Genomic DNA, 21,870 nt, shown 5'->3' with positions numbered 1-21,870 from the left:
AACCCCAGTCATGAATATCCATTTGGTCATAATTCATGTAGTACAACAAAAGTCAATATTGCACACTGGTAACAATTTTAGCATCCTGCCCTCACACACATTGGCTTTTATTGCACATAAAAACATTGTAACAAATAAAGCGTTTCTAGTGAACACTTAAAGCTATAACACAGCAGAGCAAATTGATCTGAGTGATTCATAAAAACCAGTGAGAAGGTAAAGAACACTAAATAGACTAAGTGTTCGATAAAGCACAGACACACACAAGTAGGAGACCCATCTGCTGAAAGCCAAATATCCTTACCCTTATATCAGGCCTCCTGAAAACCTGTTAGTTAAAATACAGAATATCATCATCATGGACATGTTACTATTGACCTGTGAAAGATGCCATTAAGTTCAACAGCCCATTCCCTAAAAAACATCATAATCCTCTAAGTAAAACCAACAAGATCAATCCTAACACATTTGCCCTCTAAGTTTCATTCGATATCAGATCAATCCTAACACATTTGTCCTATAATTTTCAGGGAAGTCTATGATTTGGAGAAACGTGTCGCCCTTAGGCTAAGACTAACTACATTACCTTAAACGAAAACCCCTTCTGTCAAGTGCTATTACAAGCTATTGTGAACAGGCTGTGTTCAAAAAGTTCATTAGTTTCCGTTTGGAATACTGAATGAATTTTCCTCAAAAAACCAATGATAAAAAAAAAAAAAGGCAGTTATATGTCCAAAGCAGCCCAGGAAAACAAAACCAAAAAACCACAGAAATCCCCACCTTGGACCCAGAGCAAGCACAGCTCAGCTATATTGCATTGATGGTATCATAAAGCTGAGTTAACTGCAAAGCTTAACCTGGTTTCTATTGAAATTACATTTCCAATTCATATTTGGGACTCCAGAATTAAACTCCCCGATGTGGCCGCCACTGAGAGGAGGGTGCCTGCTCCCCGCCCCAGCACCAGCTGCATGGCCAAAGGGGAGCTCCAGGCGGGAAGAGGTAAGTGGCTGTTCCTGGAGGGGAGGGAAAGCCCAGTTTTATTCAGCAAGGACATTGATTTTAGCAACAACATTCTTGTTGTGCCTGAGGCCTGTGAATCCTAATTGAACATGCAGCATACACATTCAGAAAGCCCTGGTCAGAAGGAATGGCAGGAATTTTTAAAAAGCAAATAGTTGTAATAGCCTGGGAAGATTTTAACCATCTGTGTTCCCCATTCCAAAGTTGGAAATCCTATCTTCTGACCACTGAATGTTCTATGAAAACAAATCATCAGAAAAGAATCACTGGAGGTTCTTACTAGCTTTACGGTTTCACTCAGGATGCATAAGATCACATGACACAGATTCAAAAAAATCACTGTATTATCATCAAAATAATCTTTGAAGTCATTAAAAGGTATCTGAATTAAGTGATGGTATAGCTAAAAGACAAAGTCTATACATAAGTTACTAAACACAGAGTATTCAGACTAAGAAGCTTAAATTTGTCTTTTTGTGGGAGGATGGATATGTTTACCTTAATTGTGGTGATGGCTTAACATGTCTGTATTTATGTCAAAGCTTATCAAATTGCATACTTTAAATATTTGAGGTTTATCATTTGTTAACTACACATCAAGAAATTTGGTAATAAATAAAAGTAGTATATGCTTATGGTAATAAAAACCTCAAAATAGTAAGTCTCTCAGAGCTTCATTCCCCAGTAATAACCACACTTAACTAGATCTATTTTTAATTCTGAGAATTGCTTCCATTGTGATAGTTATGCTTCCATGTCTTGATTTGTCAACTTTAAACAGTGTCTATTAACCTCCCATTTTAAAAGATGAGAAAATTAACTCTCGAACTACTACCTCCCTCTTCCCAATCTCTGTTGATTGAAATGCTAATTTTGAGTTCTTTTGTTTTCCTTCAGCAGCTGCTGCATCATAAAAAACACTCATGATTTTTATGTTTCAGATACTCTTCTAAGCACTGTATTAACTCATTTTATTCTCAGAACAACCTCATAAGATAAAAACTATTATGGACGGGCGCAGTGGCTCACACCTGTAATCCCAGCACTTTGGGAGGCTGAGGCAAGTGGATCACTTGAAGTCAGGAGTTCAAGACCAGCCTGACCAACATGGTGAAACCCCATCTCTACTAAAAATACAAAAAATTAGCCAGGCGTGGTGGCAGGCACCTGTAATCCCACCTACTTGGGAGGTTGAGGCAGGAGAATCACTTGAAACTGGGAGGCGGAGGTTGCAGTGAGCCGAGATCACACCACTGCACTCCAGCCTGGGCAAGAGCCAGACTCTGTCTCAAACAAAACAAAACAAAAACAAAAACAAACAAAAAAAAACACCTATTACTGGTCCCATGTTTTGACAAGAAAACCAAGGCGCAGTTTAAGTAACCTGGCTGAGTTCAAGGTGGCAGAGCAAGTAGTTAAATCCCGGAAGTCTAGTTCCGGATTTGTGCCCATAACAACTCTACTATACCGCCTCAGCATGGCGCCTCTATCGTCAGACCGTTTAAACTACAGCCCTAAACCTATTTTGACTCCTCAAATGTTAAATAGCTCTTAACTCCCTTCAGGTTTTTTGAAGAAATCAATACCACTAACCCTTCCTCCACCTCTCTACCTCCCAACCTCCATTCTGTAACTACAATTAATGTTTTGGTGCTTTGTCTATAAATTGATAGTAAAAACTGAAAACTAAAAAATAACATTCACGATAAAATCTTTATGAAAATATTGTCCACTGCAGAACCAAATTGTGCAATTGAACCTTGATATGATTTGGACGTTGTCCCCTCTAATCTTGTGTTGGATTCTAATCCCCAATGTTGGAAGTGGGGCTTGGTGGGAGGTGTTTGGGTCATGGGGGTGGATCTCTCACGGCTGGGCACTGTCTTTGAGCTAGTGAATGAATTCTTTTGAGATCTGGTTATTTAACAGTGTGTGCCACCTCCCGCTGCCTTGCTCCCACTCTGGCCATGTGAGACAGCAGCATCTCCTTTGCTTTCCACCATGATTGTTAGCTTCCTGAGGCCTCCCCAGAAGCCACGCAGATCCCAGCACTATGCTTCCTGTTAAACCTGCAGAACTGTGAGCCCAGTAAACCTCTTGTCTTTACAAATTACCCAGTCTCAGGTATTTCTTTGTAGCAATGTGAGAACAGCCTAGCACAAACCTCATATATGGGAGTTATAACTCCTTGTCAATAGGCCTTTGCCACTAGAAGGAGAAACTAACTTGAAAAAGGGTGCAAAGGGGTGAGATGATAATCTGCTTTTAAACTCACATAATTCTTTGCCTACTGCCATGAAATCCTCAGTGTTCTTGGTATTGTTGGGGAGGAGAAGGTCAATGGAGGCTTACCCAAAAGTCTCTCAGTTGATACCTATTATGTTTTCTCTGGATCACCATGTCCCTCTCCTGAAATAAGCCATTTCAGACACATGCACAGAGCTTCATTTTCTTCTTAAATGTGATTCTGATGGAAGTCATAGGAGAATAAGTTGTAAGCCAGGAGGCCTGGAAGCCAGCTCTCGCTGATGATACACAGCTTCCTAATGCCTGCATTCTGGGCCTCACTTTCGACACATAAAATGAGGGGAGTCTATGGGATGACTGCCAGGACCCTACCAGTTCCCAACTCCCAAGGATTCGGGGTATCTAGGCCTCATTAGAAGACTAAAGAAAACATCTCTCAAACTGAGGCTAAGGGAGATAAATCGGCATAGTGGTTAAAAGAACACACTCCAGAGTGAACTCCCAGCTCTAGCACCTACTTACTGGCCACAGGACCTCAGGCGAGCCACACCCCCCGCTTGGAATCTTAGTCTCCTCTTCTCTAAATGGGAGATGTTGAGTGCACCCCTTGCAGATTGTTGGCAGGGTTAAATCAGTTAAGACAATTGTACCTGGGGTGGATAAGTAACCTTTTCCAGTTGACGAGTCTCAGCTGCCCCAACTTGTGCCACAACTATTTTCACACACCCCACATCCCCTCCCTCAACTCCTAAACATGTCAAGAACCTATGAGAAGGTGCCAAAAAAGTTGATAGTGATCTTAATCTATTTAAGAAAGCAAGCATACAGCGCCAAAGTTAATGTTACTGGCCCTTGTCGTGCTCTAAATGGCTTTCACTAAATCAAGAAAAAGTAACAAAATTCAAATTTGTGTGAAAGTTTGTGTTGGGAGTAAAACTCCCTTCCTCTGTCCTTCAGGGCACTCCCAAGCAGTGAGGTGAGGGCTTCTGTTGACCACTTGCTTTGGGTGGACTTGGGTAAGGGAGCCAGTATACTTTGCCCTTCTAGGATCTGCCTGCCAGAGAGACCCTGAGAGTATAGCCTGGTCTTCCAAGCCTGTGGAGATTTCACCTATGTGGGCCCTGCCCGGAGAGATTGGCTGCAGTTGTCCAGGGCGACCTTTGGGTGCACATGTTTAACTCTAGAATGATGAACGAGGCAGCCCACCTAAATCAGCCCCTCCCAGCCAACTTTGGTCAATGAATAAAGCTGATACTTTGGTCTAAACTGTTTGGCTCCAGTTTTAATTCTTGATAAGGTAACAGTTGACACCCTGAAATCCCCAAAGTGTGAAAGTATTTCAGAAAGTTTTCAAATGCAGCCAGTACTAGTACTACAAATAATAACAAGCAGTTACTGAAGGCTTACTATTACACCAGGTACAGTACTAAATGCTTTATGAGTTAGCTCAACCCTCCCAGCCACCCATATGACAAACAAGAGAACTGAGGCAGTGAGAGGGATGGTAACTTGCCCTAGGCCATACAGCCAGCGGCAGCACAGCAGGGATTCAAACCAAAGCTGGCTGGCTTTAGCAAGCATGCTCCTGACCCCAACACAGCCCCACCTAAATCTGTTTCGCTTTTTGAGGGGGCTGACAAAGACCCTTAACTCCCAGAATGCCCTACTCTGCCCTGCTCTCTCCTTCCACCACAACTTGTTTACATGTCTATTTTAACACTTACCACAGGCCAACCTGTACTGCAATTTTCTGTGTCTCTTTGCCTGACTATGAACTCCATGCAGTCCAGCCCAGCCCAGCCCCTTGCACATAATAGGTACTCACATCATGTTTCTGGAAGTGGAGTAGTGTTCAGCAATGACAACACACTCCTCTTGTATTTGTTCTTACACATTATATTTTTGTAGAGTAATAGCGTACAGTAAATGAGCATTTGTGTTCCATCCATATGTCACCTCATTTAATATATTCAATCTCTGTTTTAATACCCATTATACAGATGAAGACACTGAGACTCAACAAGGTCAACTAACTTGTTAGGCAGCTTGTTAGTTACGGGGCTGGGATTCAAGGTGAAGTGTTCTGACTCTAAATTTTATCTTTTGGATAAAGCACATGAGAAAATTCTAAGTCAAATAAATATCAGGTTTTTAATAAACTAGTTGTCTTTGAACTTATGCCCCTAAGAGGCTTCTTCTCAATAAAACATTGTAATATTGGAGTAAAAACTCCACTATTTTCTGCCTTAGGCATAAAGTCTATAAATATTTTTGCTTTAGCAATCAGATTGCTACAAAATACGTATTTTTAAAAAAAAGGTTTTACTCTGCTAAGAAGTTGGGACTGTCAGTCAGGAGGAGACGGTTCTTGCTCTAGTAAAACTAAGCATGTTTATTGAAGCCTCAATAAACAGAAGTCTATGCAGGCCAATAAAAATCTAAAATAGTCTTCCCAATACATTTTTTAACATCATCATCAAAATACAACCCTGGGGCCAGGTGCAGTGGCTTACACCTTGGCTTCCCAGTACTTTGGGAGGCCAAGGCAGAAGGACTGCTTGAGTCCAGGAGTCCGAGACCAGCCCAGGTAACATAAGGAGACCCCATCTCTACAAAAAATAAAAATTAGCTGGATGTGGTGACGCATGCCTGTAGTCCCAGCTACTCAGGAGGCCAAGGCGGGAGGATCACTTGAGCCTAGGAGGTCAAAGCTGCGGTGAGCCTTGATGGTGCCACTGCACTCCAACCTGGGCAACAGAGCAAGACCCTATCTCCAAAAAAGAAAAAAAAAAAAAGTACAACCCTGGTTTTTGGGAAATTAGCCACACCTAAACCTTACCTGATACCTTTGTCAAATCTTGACTGAAACAATCACTCTTAAGGCCCACCATAAAATGTGGCAAATGAGCTGTTCGTTTCTATCCTGGCTGAAGTATGCTGGCCCAATTTCCATTTACAAAAGTAATGAATATATTGTTAATTGACTAGTAGAAGGATAATTGTTGATATTCTTGCTGTTAACTAAATTTATTATAAGAAACATAATAACTTCTAACATCTTTTTTAGCATAACTGTATTTTTCAGTTGTTATAAATACAATGATACAAATTTTTACATGCAATATAGAATCATTCAGCAGTCTAAAAATCTTGACTTTTAAAATTAAACTTTAAATTTTGGGATAATTGTAAAACCACATGCAGTTGTGAGAAATAATACAGATTCCATGTACCAGTCACCCAATTTCCTCAACCGTAGCATATTACAAAACTATAGTACAATATCAGAACCAGGATATTGGCATTGATTACAATCAAGATGCAGAAAAATGTCATCACTACAATGAACTCTACTGTTAACCTTTTATAGCCACATCTTACTCCCCTCCCTGCTTTCCTCTCTTCTTGGCCCCTGGCAACCACTCATCTATCTTTATTTCTATCATTTTGCCATTTGAAGAATGTCATATAAATGAAGTCATACAGTATGTAACCTTTTGGTACTGTCATTATTTTACTCACGTAATTCCTTTAAGATTCATCCAAGTTGCTTGTGTGTATCATTATTTCTTTTTATTGCTGAGTAATATAGTTCATAGCATGGATGTACTACAATTTGTTTAACAATACACCTGATGAAGAACATCTGGGTGGGTTCCAGTTTTTGGCGATTATGAATAAAATTGTTAAAAACATTCATGTACAGGTTTTTATGCAAACATAAGATTTAATTTGTCTTGGACAAATGCCCAGGAGTACAATTGTTCGGTCATATGGCAGGTGCACATTTCGTTTTTAAGAAACTGCCAGACTGTTTTCCAGAGTGGCTGTACCATTTTACATTCCCATCAGCAATCAGTGAATAATCTGGTTCTCCACATTTGGTGGTGTCACTTTTCAAAAATTTCTAACCATTCCAATAGGATGTAGTGATATCTCACTGTGACTTTAATTTACATTCCCCTATTGAGAAATGATCCTGAACGTCTTTTCACGTGCTTACCTGCCATGTGTATATCCTCTTTGTTGAGATGCTTCATATTTTTTGCTCATTTTCTAATTGGATGGTTTGATGGTTTTACTGTCGAGTTTCAAATATTCCTTATATATTCTAAATACTAGTCATCTGTCAGATATGAGGTATGCATCTATTTTCTTCCACTCTGTAGCTTGTCTTTTCATCTTAACAGAGTCTTTCATAGAGCAAAAGGTTTTACATTTTGATCAATTTTTCCTTTTATGGATTGTGCTTTTGGTGTAAAGTTTAAGAAGAATGATTTACCTAGCCCCAGATCCTTAAGGTTTTCTTTTTTCTCTAAAAGTTTTATACTTTTAAGTTTGTGATTCATTTTGAGTTAATTTTTGTATAAGATGTGAGACTTAGATCAAGGTTTTTTGTTTGTCTACAGATGTCCAATTACTCCAGCAGCATTTGTTGAAAAGTCTATCTTTCAACCATTAAATTGTTTTCATGTCTTGGTGGAAAAAAAAATCAGTTGAGCATATTTCTGTGGGATGACTTGTAGGTTCTCTGCTCTGTTCCATTGATCTGTGTGTCTGTACCTCTGCCATAGTCTTGATTACTGTACCTATACGACATGTCTTGAAGTCATTTAGACTGATTCTTCCCACTTTATTCTTCAAAATTGTTTCAGCTACTTCAGTTCCTTTGCCTTTCCATATAAGTTTTAAATCTATATCTACAAAAAATCTTTCTGGGATTTTGATAGGAATTGTGCTAAATGTGTATATCAATTAGGGGAGAAGTGACATTTTTCCTATATTGAATCATCCAAATACATGAACAACGCTGTATGTATCCATTAATTTAGATCTTCTTTGATTTCTTTAATCAATATTTGATAGTTTTCAGCATATGAGTCCTGTTCATGTCTTATTAGATTTATACTTGCTATGGTTGGAATACATCCCCAAAATTTCATAAGAAAATATTTGCAAATCACATCTCTGGCAAGGTATTAATATCCAGAACATAAAAAAAAAAAAAACTCCTACATCTCAACAGCAACAACAAAAACCACAAACATCACAAATAACAAGTGTTGGCAAGAACATCAAGAAATTAGAACCCTTGTGTACTGTTGGAGGGAATGTAAAATGGTACAGCCACTGTAGGGGTTCGAACACGTCCCCTAAATTTCATGTATTGGAAACCAAATCCCCAAATTCATGTTTATTGAAGGTAGGGCCTTTGGAAAGTAATTGGGATTAGATATGGTCATCTGGGTAGGGCTTCCATGACGGGACTGGTGACTTTATAAGAAGAGAGATCTGAGCTAGCAGGTTTGCTCTATCTTGCCATGTGATGTCTCCTGCCGTGTCATGACGCAGCAGGAAGGCCCTGACCAGATGATCACCCCTCATACTTGGACTTCCTAGCCTCTAGAACTGAAAGTAGTACATTTATTTTCTTTGCAAATTACCCAGTCTGTGGCATTCTGTTACAGCAGCAGAAAATGGACTAAGACAATACCTAAGTATTTCATTGTTATAATACTAATGTAAATGGCACTGTGTTTTTAATTTTGGTCTCCACATGTTGCTAGTACATAGAAATGCAACTGACTTTTATATATTAATCTTATATCTATATTGTCTTGTGACCTCGCTAAACTCACTTATTAGTTTTAGGAGGTTTTTTTGCTGTGTTCTTTCTTCCTTCCTGGTGTCTCAGGATTCCTCCTTTTATTGCTTCCTTTCTGTTCAGAGAACTTTCTTTAGCCATTCTTTTAGGATAGGTACGCTAGTGACAACTTCTCTTCCAGTTTTCCTTCATCTGAAAATGTCTTGATTTCCTCTTCATTCCTGTAGCATATTTTTACATGGTTGACTTTTTTCTTTCAGCACTTGAAAAATGTTGTGCCACTTCCTTCTGACCTTCATGGTTTCTGATGAAAAATCCACTGTCATTAGAATTAATTTTCCTTATAGGTAAAGTGTTATTTCTCTTACTACTTTCAATATTTTTTTCTTTGTTTTCAGTTTTCAGAAATTTGACTATAATGTGTCTTTGTGTGCATTTGGGGGGATTTCTCTCATTTGGGATTCACTCAGCTTCTTGAATCTGTAGGCTTACGTGTTTTGCCAAATTTGGGGAGCTTTCAGTCATTACTTCTTCAGGTGCTTTTTCAGCCCCATCCCCTCTCTCTCCTTTGGGACTTTGATGACATAAGTGTTAGATCTTTTGTTATACTCCCACAAGTCCCTGAGGCTCTGTTCATTTATCTCTGTTACTCAAATTGGGTAATTTCTATTGTTCGATTTTCAAGTTCACAGATTCTTTTTGTCTGTCCTCTCTATTATGGTGTTGAACCTATCCTTTGAGTTTATTTCATTTACTGTATTTTCTAGTTTTAAAATTTCCATCTGGTTCTTCTTTGTCTCTTACATTTCTTTGTGGAAACTTTTTTTTTTCATTGTTTGTTTCAAGCGTATCTGTAACTGCTTATTGCTTACAAAAAAGCAATTTTATGATGACTTCTTTAAAATCTAACATCTCTATCATCTCAGTTTTGACATCTGTTCTCTTTTTTCATTCAGTTTGAGATCTTCCTCATTCTCAGTATAACGAGTGATTTTTCATTAACATCTGCACATTTGAGGCATTATGTTTTAAGACTCTGGATCTTATTCAAACCTTCTGTTTAAGCTGGTTTCCTCTGACACTGCTCCAAGAGAAGAGGGGTACTACTTCATTACTTCTAGATAGGGGTAGGAGTCCAGGTTCCCTACTCAGCCTCCACTGACACTGCAGAGTGGAGGGCACCTCATTACTGCTGAGCAGGGGTGAGAGTTCTAGCTCCCACCTAGGCTTCCACAGAAACCTCCCTGGCTGAGAGAAAAAGGGGTGCCTCATTGTTGCCCTTGATACGGCCTCTACTGACACCACACTAGAAGGGGCAACCTGCCTAACAATAGATGACAGTGAAAGTCATGACTCTTCACCAGGTCTCCCCTAATACCACCACCACTCCAGGGAGTTGGTATGCCTCAGTATAGCCTGGCAAGGGTGGAAATCAGGCTCTCCCAACTGGCTTTGTTGGTGGGGTGGGTGTGGGTCATAATTTTTTTCTGTGGTGTTTGGCTGGAGTAGAGTAGTTAGTGTGTTTTCTTTTTGCTAGGTGCCCCTTTCCTGGTCCTCTGGCTAGACAGAGCAGGCCTTTCTTATCTGCGACTGTTGGCATTTCTGACTTACTGGTTTCTTCAGCAATGAGTCTGGGACATATGTGGCAAAAACAACCCCAGGAAACTCACAACCATGTCATTCCCTGGGTCTTGAGGTCCCTAGCTAGTCTGCCTTTTCTACCTTTCAGAGTATTCTTATGTTTATTTTGTAGATAATATCCAAGGTTTTCAGTTGTACTTAGTAAGAATAATAAGAGAAAATATATTTGCTTCCAGTTTTTCCAGAAACAGAAGTCTAATCTTAACATTTTTAAGAAATAATTATTTCCCACAAAAACGATGATAGGATAGCACTCTTGTATCTATTACAGTGGTTACAAACTGGAGGCCTATGGTACCATAGGTTTTTTTAAAAAAATTATTTGCTGTTAGGTGGGCATTCTGTACTCTCCAGTTCTCTACAGCACTCCTCCATGTCTGCCTAGATTTGTGAACTGTCCCATGAAGGCATCTGAGTTTGCAACCTCTGATTTATAAGTCACGAGGACAGGCTATAGATTACAGACATAGACTTCGAAAGTTCATGCTAAAGCTTTCCTTTTCATAGACTAGGGCCCAATTTAAGAAATGTTAACCAAGACTCAGCTCAAGCATAATGAAGCCTTTCCTATACTCTGCCTTCGACTTCCCTCCAAATGTAATTACTGTACTATCCTATCCAATGATTAAACTTAGTACAAGGTCATCTCCATTTTCTCATTTTTCTTCAGAATGTTTAGAGAAGAGATATAGCTACTGTGTGTGTGTGGGTGAGGGAAGGAGAACAGAAAAGAGGTGATGATAATGATGAAGCAAGAGGAAGGAAGGTGATCACATTAAAACTATAGTGTCCTCAGGAAGGGGAACATCACACACCGGGTCCTATTGTTGGGAGTGGGGGGGAGGGATAGCATTAGAGATATACCTAATGGAAATGATGAGTTAATGGATGCAGCACACCAACATGGCACATGTATACATATGTAACAAACCTGCACGTTGTGCACATGTACCCTAGAACTTAAAGTATAATAATAATAATAATAATAAAACTATAGTGTCCTAATTTTCATAAAGCTGGCCCAAATCAAATTCTTTTGAACACAATTGAATAATGTTCTACCAAGAAAGGCATTTAGAGGTGAATAATCTAATCCAAGCCCCTTTATCCTTCCAGATAAGGAAACTGAGCCTGAGAGACTATACAAGGTCACAAGCTAACCAATATTGTTTATACCACCCCATCATGTTCTCTTTTCATAGCCTAGTCCTACTTTCCAAACAATGGAAGCTGTGATCAACTATGTCACTTCTACCAATAGTTTCTAAAAATGTTTCCATTTGTAACTGTATTATTTCATCTAATCTACAGATTACATTCGAATTTTGTTCTTAAAATTTCTGACAAATTCAAGAGAGATTTTTTACCATTTGTTAGCCTAGTAAAAATGAAAGCAATTGAGTTGGTAGTGGAGGGGGGACAAGCAAAACAAATATTTTATTACATTTTGTCTAATAGTCTTAATTATCAGGCCAGTCTTCAGGATGACTCAGTATTAAATCAGGCATTTATTAATTTAGCTGCCCCACAATTCAGTATAATAGCTATCCACTCTTTCAGCTGGGACAATGCTTGCCAAACTTACCATTTCACATACCACCTCAACAAGTTTGGTTTGCTGTATCTGCAAACTGCCCATACTAATTTTATACTTATCTTTATATTGATTTAAAATCAACTCCTTTTTAATACTTTGCCTGCTCTAAGCCATAACATCCACTAAATCACAAGCCTGATGTGCTGATTTTTCTAATACACAAGAAAATAATTACAGAGCTACTAAAATATGTCCATGGACATACTGTCTAAACTCATCTCATGTGATACCAGCGATATTCTGTACTTTAGATGAGCTGACCCTGGGCTGACAATTTATGATATGAGTAAATAATAAAATAATTATTCTCCAATATCTGAGTTGCTAATTATTCAGATTCTTAGTAACACACCAGAAATACAGGGTCCAATCACCAATTTCAACAGATATAAACTCAGGAAGCCTAGGCTTTCAGATTTTATCGTGCATAAGAAATATATGAGACCCTTGTTTCCTTGCCTCAGAGACTCTGATTCAGTAAATCTGAAATGGAGCCCAGGAAGCTGCATTTTTACAGGTACTCCAGGGAATGCTGTTTTCGGAAGACCCAAGGGTCACATTTTGAAAAACAGTGGATGAGGCCAGGTGTGGTGGCTGACACCTGTAATCCCAGCACTTTGGGAGGCCGAGGTGGGAGGATCACTTGAGCCCAGGAGTTCAAGACCAGCCTGGGCAACATAGTGAGACCCCATCTCTATTAAAAAAAAAAAAAGAAGAAGAAAAAGAAGAAAAAATAAAGAATGAAAAGCAGTGGGTGGGAATGGGGTGGGACAAAATCTTAAAATCACTCTAGTTTTTCAATAGGATGACTTGAGTTCAAATCCCAAGTCTAACTGTATGACCCTAAGCAAGTCATTTCATCTCTCTAGGCCTTGGTTTCCTCATCTGTTAAATGATGATTGTAATAATAGCTACCTCAATGGACTTTTTTAAAGAAGCAGGATATCTCTATGTTGTCCAGGCTAGAATGCATTGGCTTTTCACAAATGCGATCACAGCACACTGCAGCCTTGAATTCCTGGACTCAAGTGATCCTCCCATCTTAGCCTTCCAAGTAGCTGAGACTACAGGCCACCACACCCAGGTTCACTGGGTTGTTTTAAGGCTTAAATGGATGACATGTCAAAAAGCATTACAAAACCACAGAGCTTATATATGTTAGAGGGTTGATGATGATGATGATGACATAGAACCATTCTCGACAGCCTGTTACAACTCAGAAGACAATCAGCATTTAAAATAAGATGCCAAGTGCTCTGCTCCATATAAACATCTGCTCCCATTTAATTACTGACGTTGAGTTTAATCTATAATAAATTAGCCCCCAAATTAAGTGTGTATTTCAAATAAGACACTTACACAATAGATAATTTCAAATATCAACTGATGACTGCAACTTAAATCCTCAAGGAACTTTATCTGGATCATCAGGGTCAACCCCATGCAATAGCTCCCATGCCAGCAGGGTCCCAAAGGCCCATTTTGGTTACCCTGATTTTAAGAACTACTTTATAGGGAGCATGTACAATTATCTTTGTGGTTTAGAAATATTTTATGTATTTATTATATTAAAAAAACCTCTCCTTGAAGAAAGTGTAACAACCCCTGAATTATAAATTTAACACCAACTTTTCAGATTTAGCTACAGGGCAAATATAACAAAGACAATTATAAAACATGCTCCCTTACAATAATTCATCAAAGACTTTAGCTATGATCTGATGTAGGAACTTAATTTCCAAAAGAAAGAAAGCCTTATTTTTTCTGAATACCATCTGTTCAACCATTCCAACATGAGCTAATTCTGCTACACAAAATTTGTAAATAGACTAAGATTGAAAAAACTTAGTTGCTTCATGTTAAAGTACAGATTCAGTCTGATCTATTCATGTAATGTTAGAAAGCTATGCACACAGTCGACATCCAATCTTTTATAGGACACACACAACACTAACAACTATTCAATCTTAATGAAAACATTACAGTTAACTCATAATTGTCCATAAAGAAAATCACCCCAAGGTGTGGCAGCTATTCTCTGCCAATATGGGTTCTTAAGTCTCTCAGCAGGCAGTTTCTCAGCTAAGGTGCAGGCAATAGGGCAACTGGAACTGGTGCAATCCGCAGCTGGTCAGTGACCAGTCATTCACGCATCGGTGATGCAAAAAATGCTTCTCCCACCTGGAGACAGTGTGTTTGCCCGGCCAGGTTTTAAGGTCCAGGAGCCCTAGCTGCTCTTTTATGGGCAAACATGAACACCAGATAGCAGGAAAAACTATTAAGAAATATACTGTCTTCTAGCTGGGCAGATTATCCAATTTCTGGTAATCCACAGCTATGCCTTCCTTTGGTAGGCATAATCAACAGCATCTGCCAGTTTGGATGAAGCAAGAGACAGCACCATAGCCAAATCTCAATTAGTTGGCCTCCTGAGCCTGTTTCTGCCCTTGTTATTACCCTATGAGCTCTAAAGAGAAACTGAAGATAAAGCTCCTGGGAGCATCTACTAAGAATTAATTAGGATCTTTACTGTAATTCTTGATATTTGTAAGATTTGATATCTGGCAAGGACCATGATTTTGAGAGATTGTTAACTAATGGTAGTCTGGGATATCAAATGCATTTTACACACACTTGTGAAAAATCAATCATCTCTTACTAGCAGGCAAAAATGGCTACTAATAAACAGAAACCTCAATTTAGGCAAACATCACTACTGAAATATAAATGTGATTTCATTTAATGTACCTATTAATAGTTTATTGACGTTAAAACGAAGTTAGTCTTTAGCCTTAACAAAGATGGAGCAAGCGATTTTTTTTGGTTTGTTAATTGATTCAATATTTATTGAGCAACCATTATGCTCCAGGATTGCGCCTGGGAAGCCAGTGGTGAGTAAAACTGCCCTAGTCTCTGCTGACAAGGAGCTTATCACTTAAATTTAGAATAAGCAGAGAATCTAACTTTTAAAATAAACAAAAAGATTTTCACTTCAGTAAGGACTGAAAAATGAGGCTGCCCATACAATACTCTTTTGAGATTTTGGAAAGGTTTTTATTCATTCTAGTATCACATGTTAATGCTGAATACTCACAGATAATACATTAAAAAATTGTGAAGTTAGGGAAGTATTGTACATCAAGATATTTTCTGAAACTCACAATACTAACAAAGAAGCTATATGCATTTATTATTATAAAATGGAACTTGATTTTTAAAAGAATCATCGTCATCTAAAGACAGCTTCTCCTCTCAATTACAAAACTATATGTACTGGATACTGGTAAAATTTCTCTTCTACATTTTAGATCTAACAACAGAGAACCTTTCGTCCTTATTCTCGAGCAAATGGCCGTGTTGCATCAAAGCGCCAACGGTTCACTTGAATTAAAACTGCAAAGCTTCTTGGCTACTTAGCATACTGAAAATGAATTAAGCACTCAATGTTGCTTACCTTGTAATCTCTGGATACATTTTCTGATGTCACTGAACCTGAAATCTGACTAGAAATTGTAGCAGCTATAAGCTGTTTACACCATTCAACATGTGACCCTGTAGGACTAAAAAAAAATAGCATGGATTACAAAACATTATATCATAGGATCTCAGTGAAAAAACTAGCACTGAATAGGAATATGATAATACTTCTTTTTTTAGATGAACTAACTAGACTCTTTGGTTACCTTTACATTTAATCTAAGAACTGAAAGAGCAACTGACAAGTAGGAAATAAGATTAGGTTCCAGGTTAATTTTAAATGAATCACCCAATTTTCTCAAAAAAAGTTGAAGATTCTAGGTGTTAGTTAAGCTTACTATTCTCTACCATTTAATGGAATTTTACTCTATTAAAATTATACAGAAGAAATCCTTTTTTTTTTTTTTTTTGAGATGGGGTCTCACTCTGTCGCCCAGGCTGGAGTGCAGTGGCGCAATCTCGGCTCACTGCAACCTTCCACGTTCAAGAGATCCTCCCACCTCAGCCTCCCATGTAGCTAGGACTACAGGCACATGCCACCATGCCCGGCGTGTGTGTGTGTGTGTGTGTGTGTGTGTGTGTGTGTGTGTGTGTAGACAGGGTTTTGCCATGTTTCCCAGGCTAGTCTTGAATTCCTGGCTCAAGTGATCCACCCGCCTTAGCCTCCCAAAGTGCTAGGATTACAGGCATGAGCCACCGCACCCACCCGGGAGAAATATGTGAAATATTTATCTTACAGCATAGGCTTTTCAAACATTCAATTAATTTCATGTTGGTAGTTTTAAATCTAGAAAATAGTATACTTTTGAGTGAAGTAAAGTGACTCAGAAGAAAATCATGAGATTTATAAATTACAGCCTAGAAAAATGATATTCTCTGTGTAGTATTAACAATACCTTACACTTCTGTAAGTGCTTTGACAACTTACAAATGGTTTTTATTTTTTATTTCTTTTCTTTTTTTTTTTTTTTTGAGACAGAGTCTTGCTCTGTCACCCAGGCTGGAGTGCAGTGGCACGATCTTGGCCCACTGCAACCTTCGCCCTTCCGGGTTCAAGCAATTCTCCTGCCTCGGCCTCCCTAGTAGCTGGGATTACAGGCGTGTGCCATCATGCCTGGCTAATTTTTGTATTTTTTAGTAGATATGGGTTTTCACCGTGTTGGCCAGGCTGGTCTCGAACTCCTGACCTCAGGTGATCCGCCTGCCTTGGCCTCCCAAAGTGCTGGGATTACAAGCACAAATGGTTTTTATTATATCAGAGCCTCACAACCATGGTGTGATGAGAAGGCAGAACAGGGACTAGCCAACTTGTCTTTGAGGAGAGAAAATTGAAGCACAGAGGTGACATGCCCTGTGAGAAAGTAGCTGTCCTCAACAGGACATGGAACAACGAATAGTGACTGACTCACTGCACTGAAGCCAGCAGCACAGATGCGAGCCAACCGCTTTATATGAAAACACAGCAATGCAAAGAAAATGTCATCTTTCACTCCCACAGAGCTCTGAGGCATCAAAGCATTTTCACACATGTAGCCTTGCCCAGCCTCACAGTGACCCATTTTACAGATGAAAAAATTAAGGCCCAGTTTTGCCCCAGGTCACATGACTGGCAAGTGGTCAGGCTGTACTCACCTGACCTAAAAGACCACATAAGCCAACTAGGCAGTGAGAGATTTAACAATTGCCCCCAGAGGCCGGGTTCCTCTCACAATTTGGCAAAATACTAAGAAATCAAGCTAGAAGGCTAAGAATACTGACAAAAGTTTACCTTGCAGGTAGCTTTCACTGTAAAGAATGTTTCAGGCCTTTTAAAAAAATCACATCACTGATTAAACCCACACTCATGTATCTGAAGGACAGAAACACCTGGAATCCCCAGGCAATATGGAAAATGACCCAAAGAGTAAAATAAAGAAAATGGAAGTTCTGTGCTAGTGATCCAAATTGCAGTCTCTGATCAAAACACACCAGAGGTTATCTGTGTGGTTGAAAATACTGAACGAGCAGAAACTCCTATCACATGCCAGGAATCTATATACCACAATTTCGACCTGAGGGGGAGAAGGAGGGAAAAGAGAGAAATTTGTTTCCTTCTTAAAGGTTAAGTCACTTTCATTCCCGCGTATATCATACTTTGCCTGTCATAATGCCTTTTTCTGTCGGCACCCACCAGTTGCAAACACAGGAAGAAACTGCAGAAACCCAACTGCTGAGCATGAGTGTGACCTGTTATTACCACCTGCCCAGCATGCCTTCCCCCTTCTTCTGATAAGGACCCTCCTCTTTACTTTGGGGAACTGCCCTTCCCCACATCATAGGCTTCTGTGGGGGAAAGTGGAGAAGAAGGCTGACCCCTTCCTCCACCTGCTCCCACTTGTAGGTGAGTTACCTAGGACCAGCCAATCCCAGGCTTTCCTCTTGGATCCTGAAATACATGGATCTGCATCCAGAGCTGCTGGAGGCCACTTCCCACCCCACTCCACCCCTACCATCTTAAGGAACTCACAGGGATTAAAAAGTGAGGGGAAAAAAGAGAGAGAGAGAGATGGGGAGTCCCGACAACACCGTTTGCAATCCTGGCCTCAACTGTGCCTGTGGCCATCTCTCCTCCTATCTGGAGCAGTTCTGTGAGCCAGGACATCTCATTTGGCTTAAGCTAGATTGAACGGTGGTTTCTGTCACCTGCAACCAGAAGCATCCTGGCCAATGTAGTTACGCACAGTGAAACATAGTGGGCTAGCAGACAGGAGGCCTGGACATGAGTCCTGCTTCTGTCACCAGCTAACTCCATGATCTTTGGCAAGACACATCCTCTTACAGGACCACAGCTTCCTCATTATTAATTACAGTATTCAGAGCAGAAGTGAAGGCTCCATAGTCCAAGGGACATGGCCAAGTCCCACCCATAGAGCCAGGTTCCATTCTAGAGGTCACTCTTCAAAGAAAACTGTGAATCTGAGCTTGTTGAGATGACAGAACTGAGAAAGGAGGCCATGATTCCTCCCCCACCCCTTCTCTGTAGTCTGTGCAATTGCCCTCTATACTCCTGGTGTCAGTAACTACTTACAGGCTGGAGGCTCCCAGCTCTGTTTCTCCAAACTGGACTCTCCTGATCTCAATGCTGATGTTCCTACAAGACACGTCCACTAGTTTGGCCCAGAGACCCTGCTAATTCAACCTATCTAAACCAGCATCAGCCGCTCAGCCCCACAACCTACTCCGCTCCTGTGTTTCCTAACTCAGGGTGCAGCACAGCCAGTTACCCTTCCCCCACATGCTAGAAAGCTGAGGTTTGTCTTGAAGCCCACCCAGCACTCCCCCCTCACATCTGAATGGTCACCATGTCGGGTCACTCTTACCTGGTAAGTATCTTGAAAATCCACCCAGCCCTATTCCTAGTCCAACTCTCCTTTCCAGACCCTCATCAATTCTTCTGTGAACTCCACGTGCCTCATGTATTTAAGCCTCACCTATAAGCCCATGACTCCCCACTTTGAATCTCCAGCTCAGACAACCCTGAACTCCAGGCTCAGATAGAACAACTATATCTTTGACATCTATTCTGGGACATATAATTGGCATCTCAAAATTAATATGTCCAGAGGGAAGAGCCTGCTATTTTCTAACCCTGCTCCATCTTAGAGAGACTTCTCCATCTCAGCAACACAATTTTCCCACAAGCTAAAGTTCTGGAACTCTCCCAGATTCTTCTCTCATACCAAACAACCACTCTTCAGCAAACCCCATTGGCTCTACCCTGCAGGCCTTCAAATTACATCTAGAATCTGACCACTTCTCCCCTCCTCCGCTCCACTCTGGCCTGAGCCACCATCTCACTTGGCTTACTACAATAGCCTCCTACTGCCAGTCTCTGCTTCAACTCCTTCCCCTTTCACTCTATTGTCCACATAGCACCATGGAGAGCCTACTGAAATCTACAACAGATTATGTCACTCCTCTGCACAAAGTCCCCAATGACTCCCCATGGTCTCTGAGGCTCTCCACCATCTGGCTCTGTGACTTCTCTAACGTCATCCCTTACTTGTCTCTAGCTCCTTCCTTGCTAGTGACACCTAGTCTCCTTGCTGATCTAGGAACACTTGGCTCACACTCACCTCAAGGGCTTTGCACAGGCCTCTGAATAGAATACTATCACTGACCCCAGGTATCTGTATGGCTGGATCCCTCGCCTCTTAGGGGGCATTACTCAAATGTCACCTTTCTCAGGCTTTCCCTGATCATCAAAATCTCTGAAGGAAACCAGAAGATGAGGCATATTTGGGGGTGACACATTCTGGTGTCCTTTGGCTCCTTAAATGATTCTGATGCATGCCCATCCTGAGTACTTCTGTGTTCGCCTCTACCACCTATCTCATTTATCACATTCTATTTCCACTGTTGGTTGGTTTGTATTCTCCACTAGATGGTAAGCCTAGCAAAATGGTAAGACAGCAAAAGCCGTGTTGTGCTATTCTCTGAATCGCCCAGACCTCGTGTATGGTTGAATATTTGCAGATGTGTGGAGTCCTCACCATTTCAAGTGTTGTCTTAGCTGTGACTGGTTTTCAGTGACACTAACCACTTGGGTAATTTATTAAAATATATTGTAATTACACTGAGGTAGAAACAAAGGTGAAGGGAATGTTTCTTGTTTCTGCGCTTTTGGAAACTCCCAAAAGTTTGGCACAATGGTATGACCAGGACAGGCAAGAATGGGCATGTAAAACTGACTGAGTTACATTACAGCAGTGCATGCTGCCTGAGTGCACTCTGGTGTCAGAGACATGGCCAAGTTGTGGGAAAACTGGATGTTCCGGGTTACAGGATAGGCCATCCCTTGTCGTCGGAGGATGGGGTGGCCCCTCCCAGCTAGACACGGTCACTTTATGTTTCTGATTTCTCCTAGTTCTGCAGCTGCCTCAGTAGCAGTAGGCTTGCCTGTGTGTTCATGAAAACAATAAACTGGTTCCCTCAAAGTGTGAAGAACTGAAAGTAAACCGTTCTGTTTTCTTGCTTCCTGAGCAGTTTGGACGTTTTCCATCTCGGATTTTTGCCTCGATCTGCACCAGCTCCCACGCCCGCGGGGTCCCATCTCCCCGTCCCCACTCCCAATCCCCCATCAAAGACCCCAAGCAGCCACAGCGGAATTGGGGTCTTAAAACCACACGAAGCAAGGTGATGCTAAAAGAGGAGAGCCCGGCTGGGATCTCCCTCCCAAGAGGATTGGTGACCTGGGCAGGGACAGCCAAGCGGTCGCCAAGGGCAGCAGGTGGCGGCGCGGGAAGTGGTTTGACAGCTGCGAAGCCCCTCCCGGGGATCCAGGAGCTGGGGCTCTCGGGGCGGAAGTGAGCCAGGTGCGCGGCCCGCAGCAGGTCCGAGGGCGGCAGCCCCCGGATGGGGCGCTGAGGTTTCCGGGGGTTTGGGGGAGGAGGGGCCGGAGGGGATGGATGAAGAGGGGCAGCCCACCCCGCCTCGGCCAGGCCCTGCGCGGCGCCCGGGGAGGGGGCGGGCAGGCCTCGCGCGGGGCACTCGGGAGCGGGGCGCGAGAGGCCGGGGCGGCCCGGGGCCCCGCTTACCTGTCCAGGGTCTCCACGCTGGGCTGCCGGGAGCCGGCGGCGGCGCCCCCCGCGGCCCGAGGAGGCCTCCTGCCGCCCGCCGGCCCCGGGTTCGGGCCCCCGCCGCCCTCGCAGCCCGCCGCCGCCACTGCCGCCGCCGCCGCCGGCCTGTCCATGGCGCGCCGAGTCCTGCCGCCTTGGGGAAGCCGCCGTCGGGACAGGAGCGGCGGCCGGGAAGGTTTCGCCGCTCGCCTCCTGCCGCCTGCTCTACCGCCCGCCCGCCTCAGGCGGCCGCCGCCATTAGCTGTCACCTGGCGGCCCCGCGTTACCCACAAGGCCGCGCGCGCGGGGGTCGGGGGGCGGGAGCGGGGGCGGGGAGGGCGGTGCGCGAGGTCGGCGCCGGGAACCCCCACCTCGCCCAGCCCCACCTGGGCGCTCGCCCGCGAAGCCTTGGAGCGGGGGTCTGGGACCTCCTGTTCCAGCGACCTGGGTGCGTACAGAGCCACTGGGGTTCGGAATCCCCAAACGGATTATGCGTAGCGTGCTTCGCTCTATAGTTACACCGGGTTGACTGCAGAGACGTGGGGTGTAAAAAGAAGTTTGAAGACATTCAGGTATTAAAAATGATTCCCCCCCTCAGTTGTCCTTCCCAGAAAAGGTATAGGACAGCTCAAGCTCCTTCGGTCTTGACATCTTGAAGCACGAGCAATTCCGTGCATTTTAGC

General features: G+C 42.0%; 1 protein-coding gene across 5 annotated transcripts in view; it reads right to left on the bottom strand.

Moving 5' to 3' along the window:
- The window catches only part of MTMR1 (myotubularin related protein 1), a 77,918-nt gene extending 56,464 nt beyond the window's left edge, over window positions 1-21,454 (bottom strand). For 2 of the 5 annotated variants that reach the window (XM_050775320.1, XM_050775322.1), the window contains exons 1-2: window positions 21,167-21,454; window positions 15,568-15,673 (exon numbers count right to left, since the gene is read on the bottom strand). In XM_050775320.1, coding sequence (XP_050631277.1) covers window positions 15,568-15,673; window positions 21,167-21,321 — 261 coding nt within the window. In that variant the 5' untranslated portion in view covers window positions 21,322-21,454. Of the gene's footprint in view, window positions 1-304; window positions 329-15,567; window positions 18,045-21,166 lie in introns of those variants that run through there. The other 3 variants (XM_050775321.1, XR_007722433.1, XM_050775323.1) reach the window with 3 other exon arrangements.
- Window positions 21,455-21,870: the final 416 nt, after the last annotated feature.

Source organism: Macaca thibetana, chromosome X, assembly GCF_024542745.1.
Source record: "Macaca thibetana thibetana isolate TM-01 chromosome X, ASM2454274v1, whole genome shotgun sequence".
Lineage (NCBI taxonomy): Eukaryota > Metazoa > Chordata > Mammalia > Primates > Cercopithecidae > Macaca > Macaca thibetana.
Note: the sequence above shows the minus strand (reverse complement) of the source record. Positions and strands in the feature narration are given on the sequence as shown.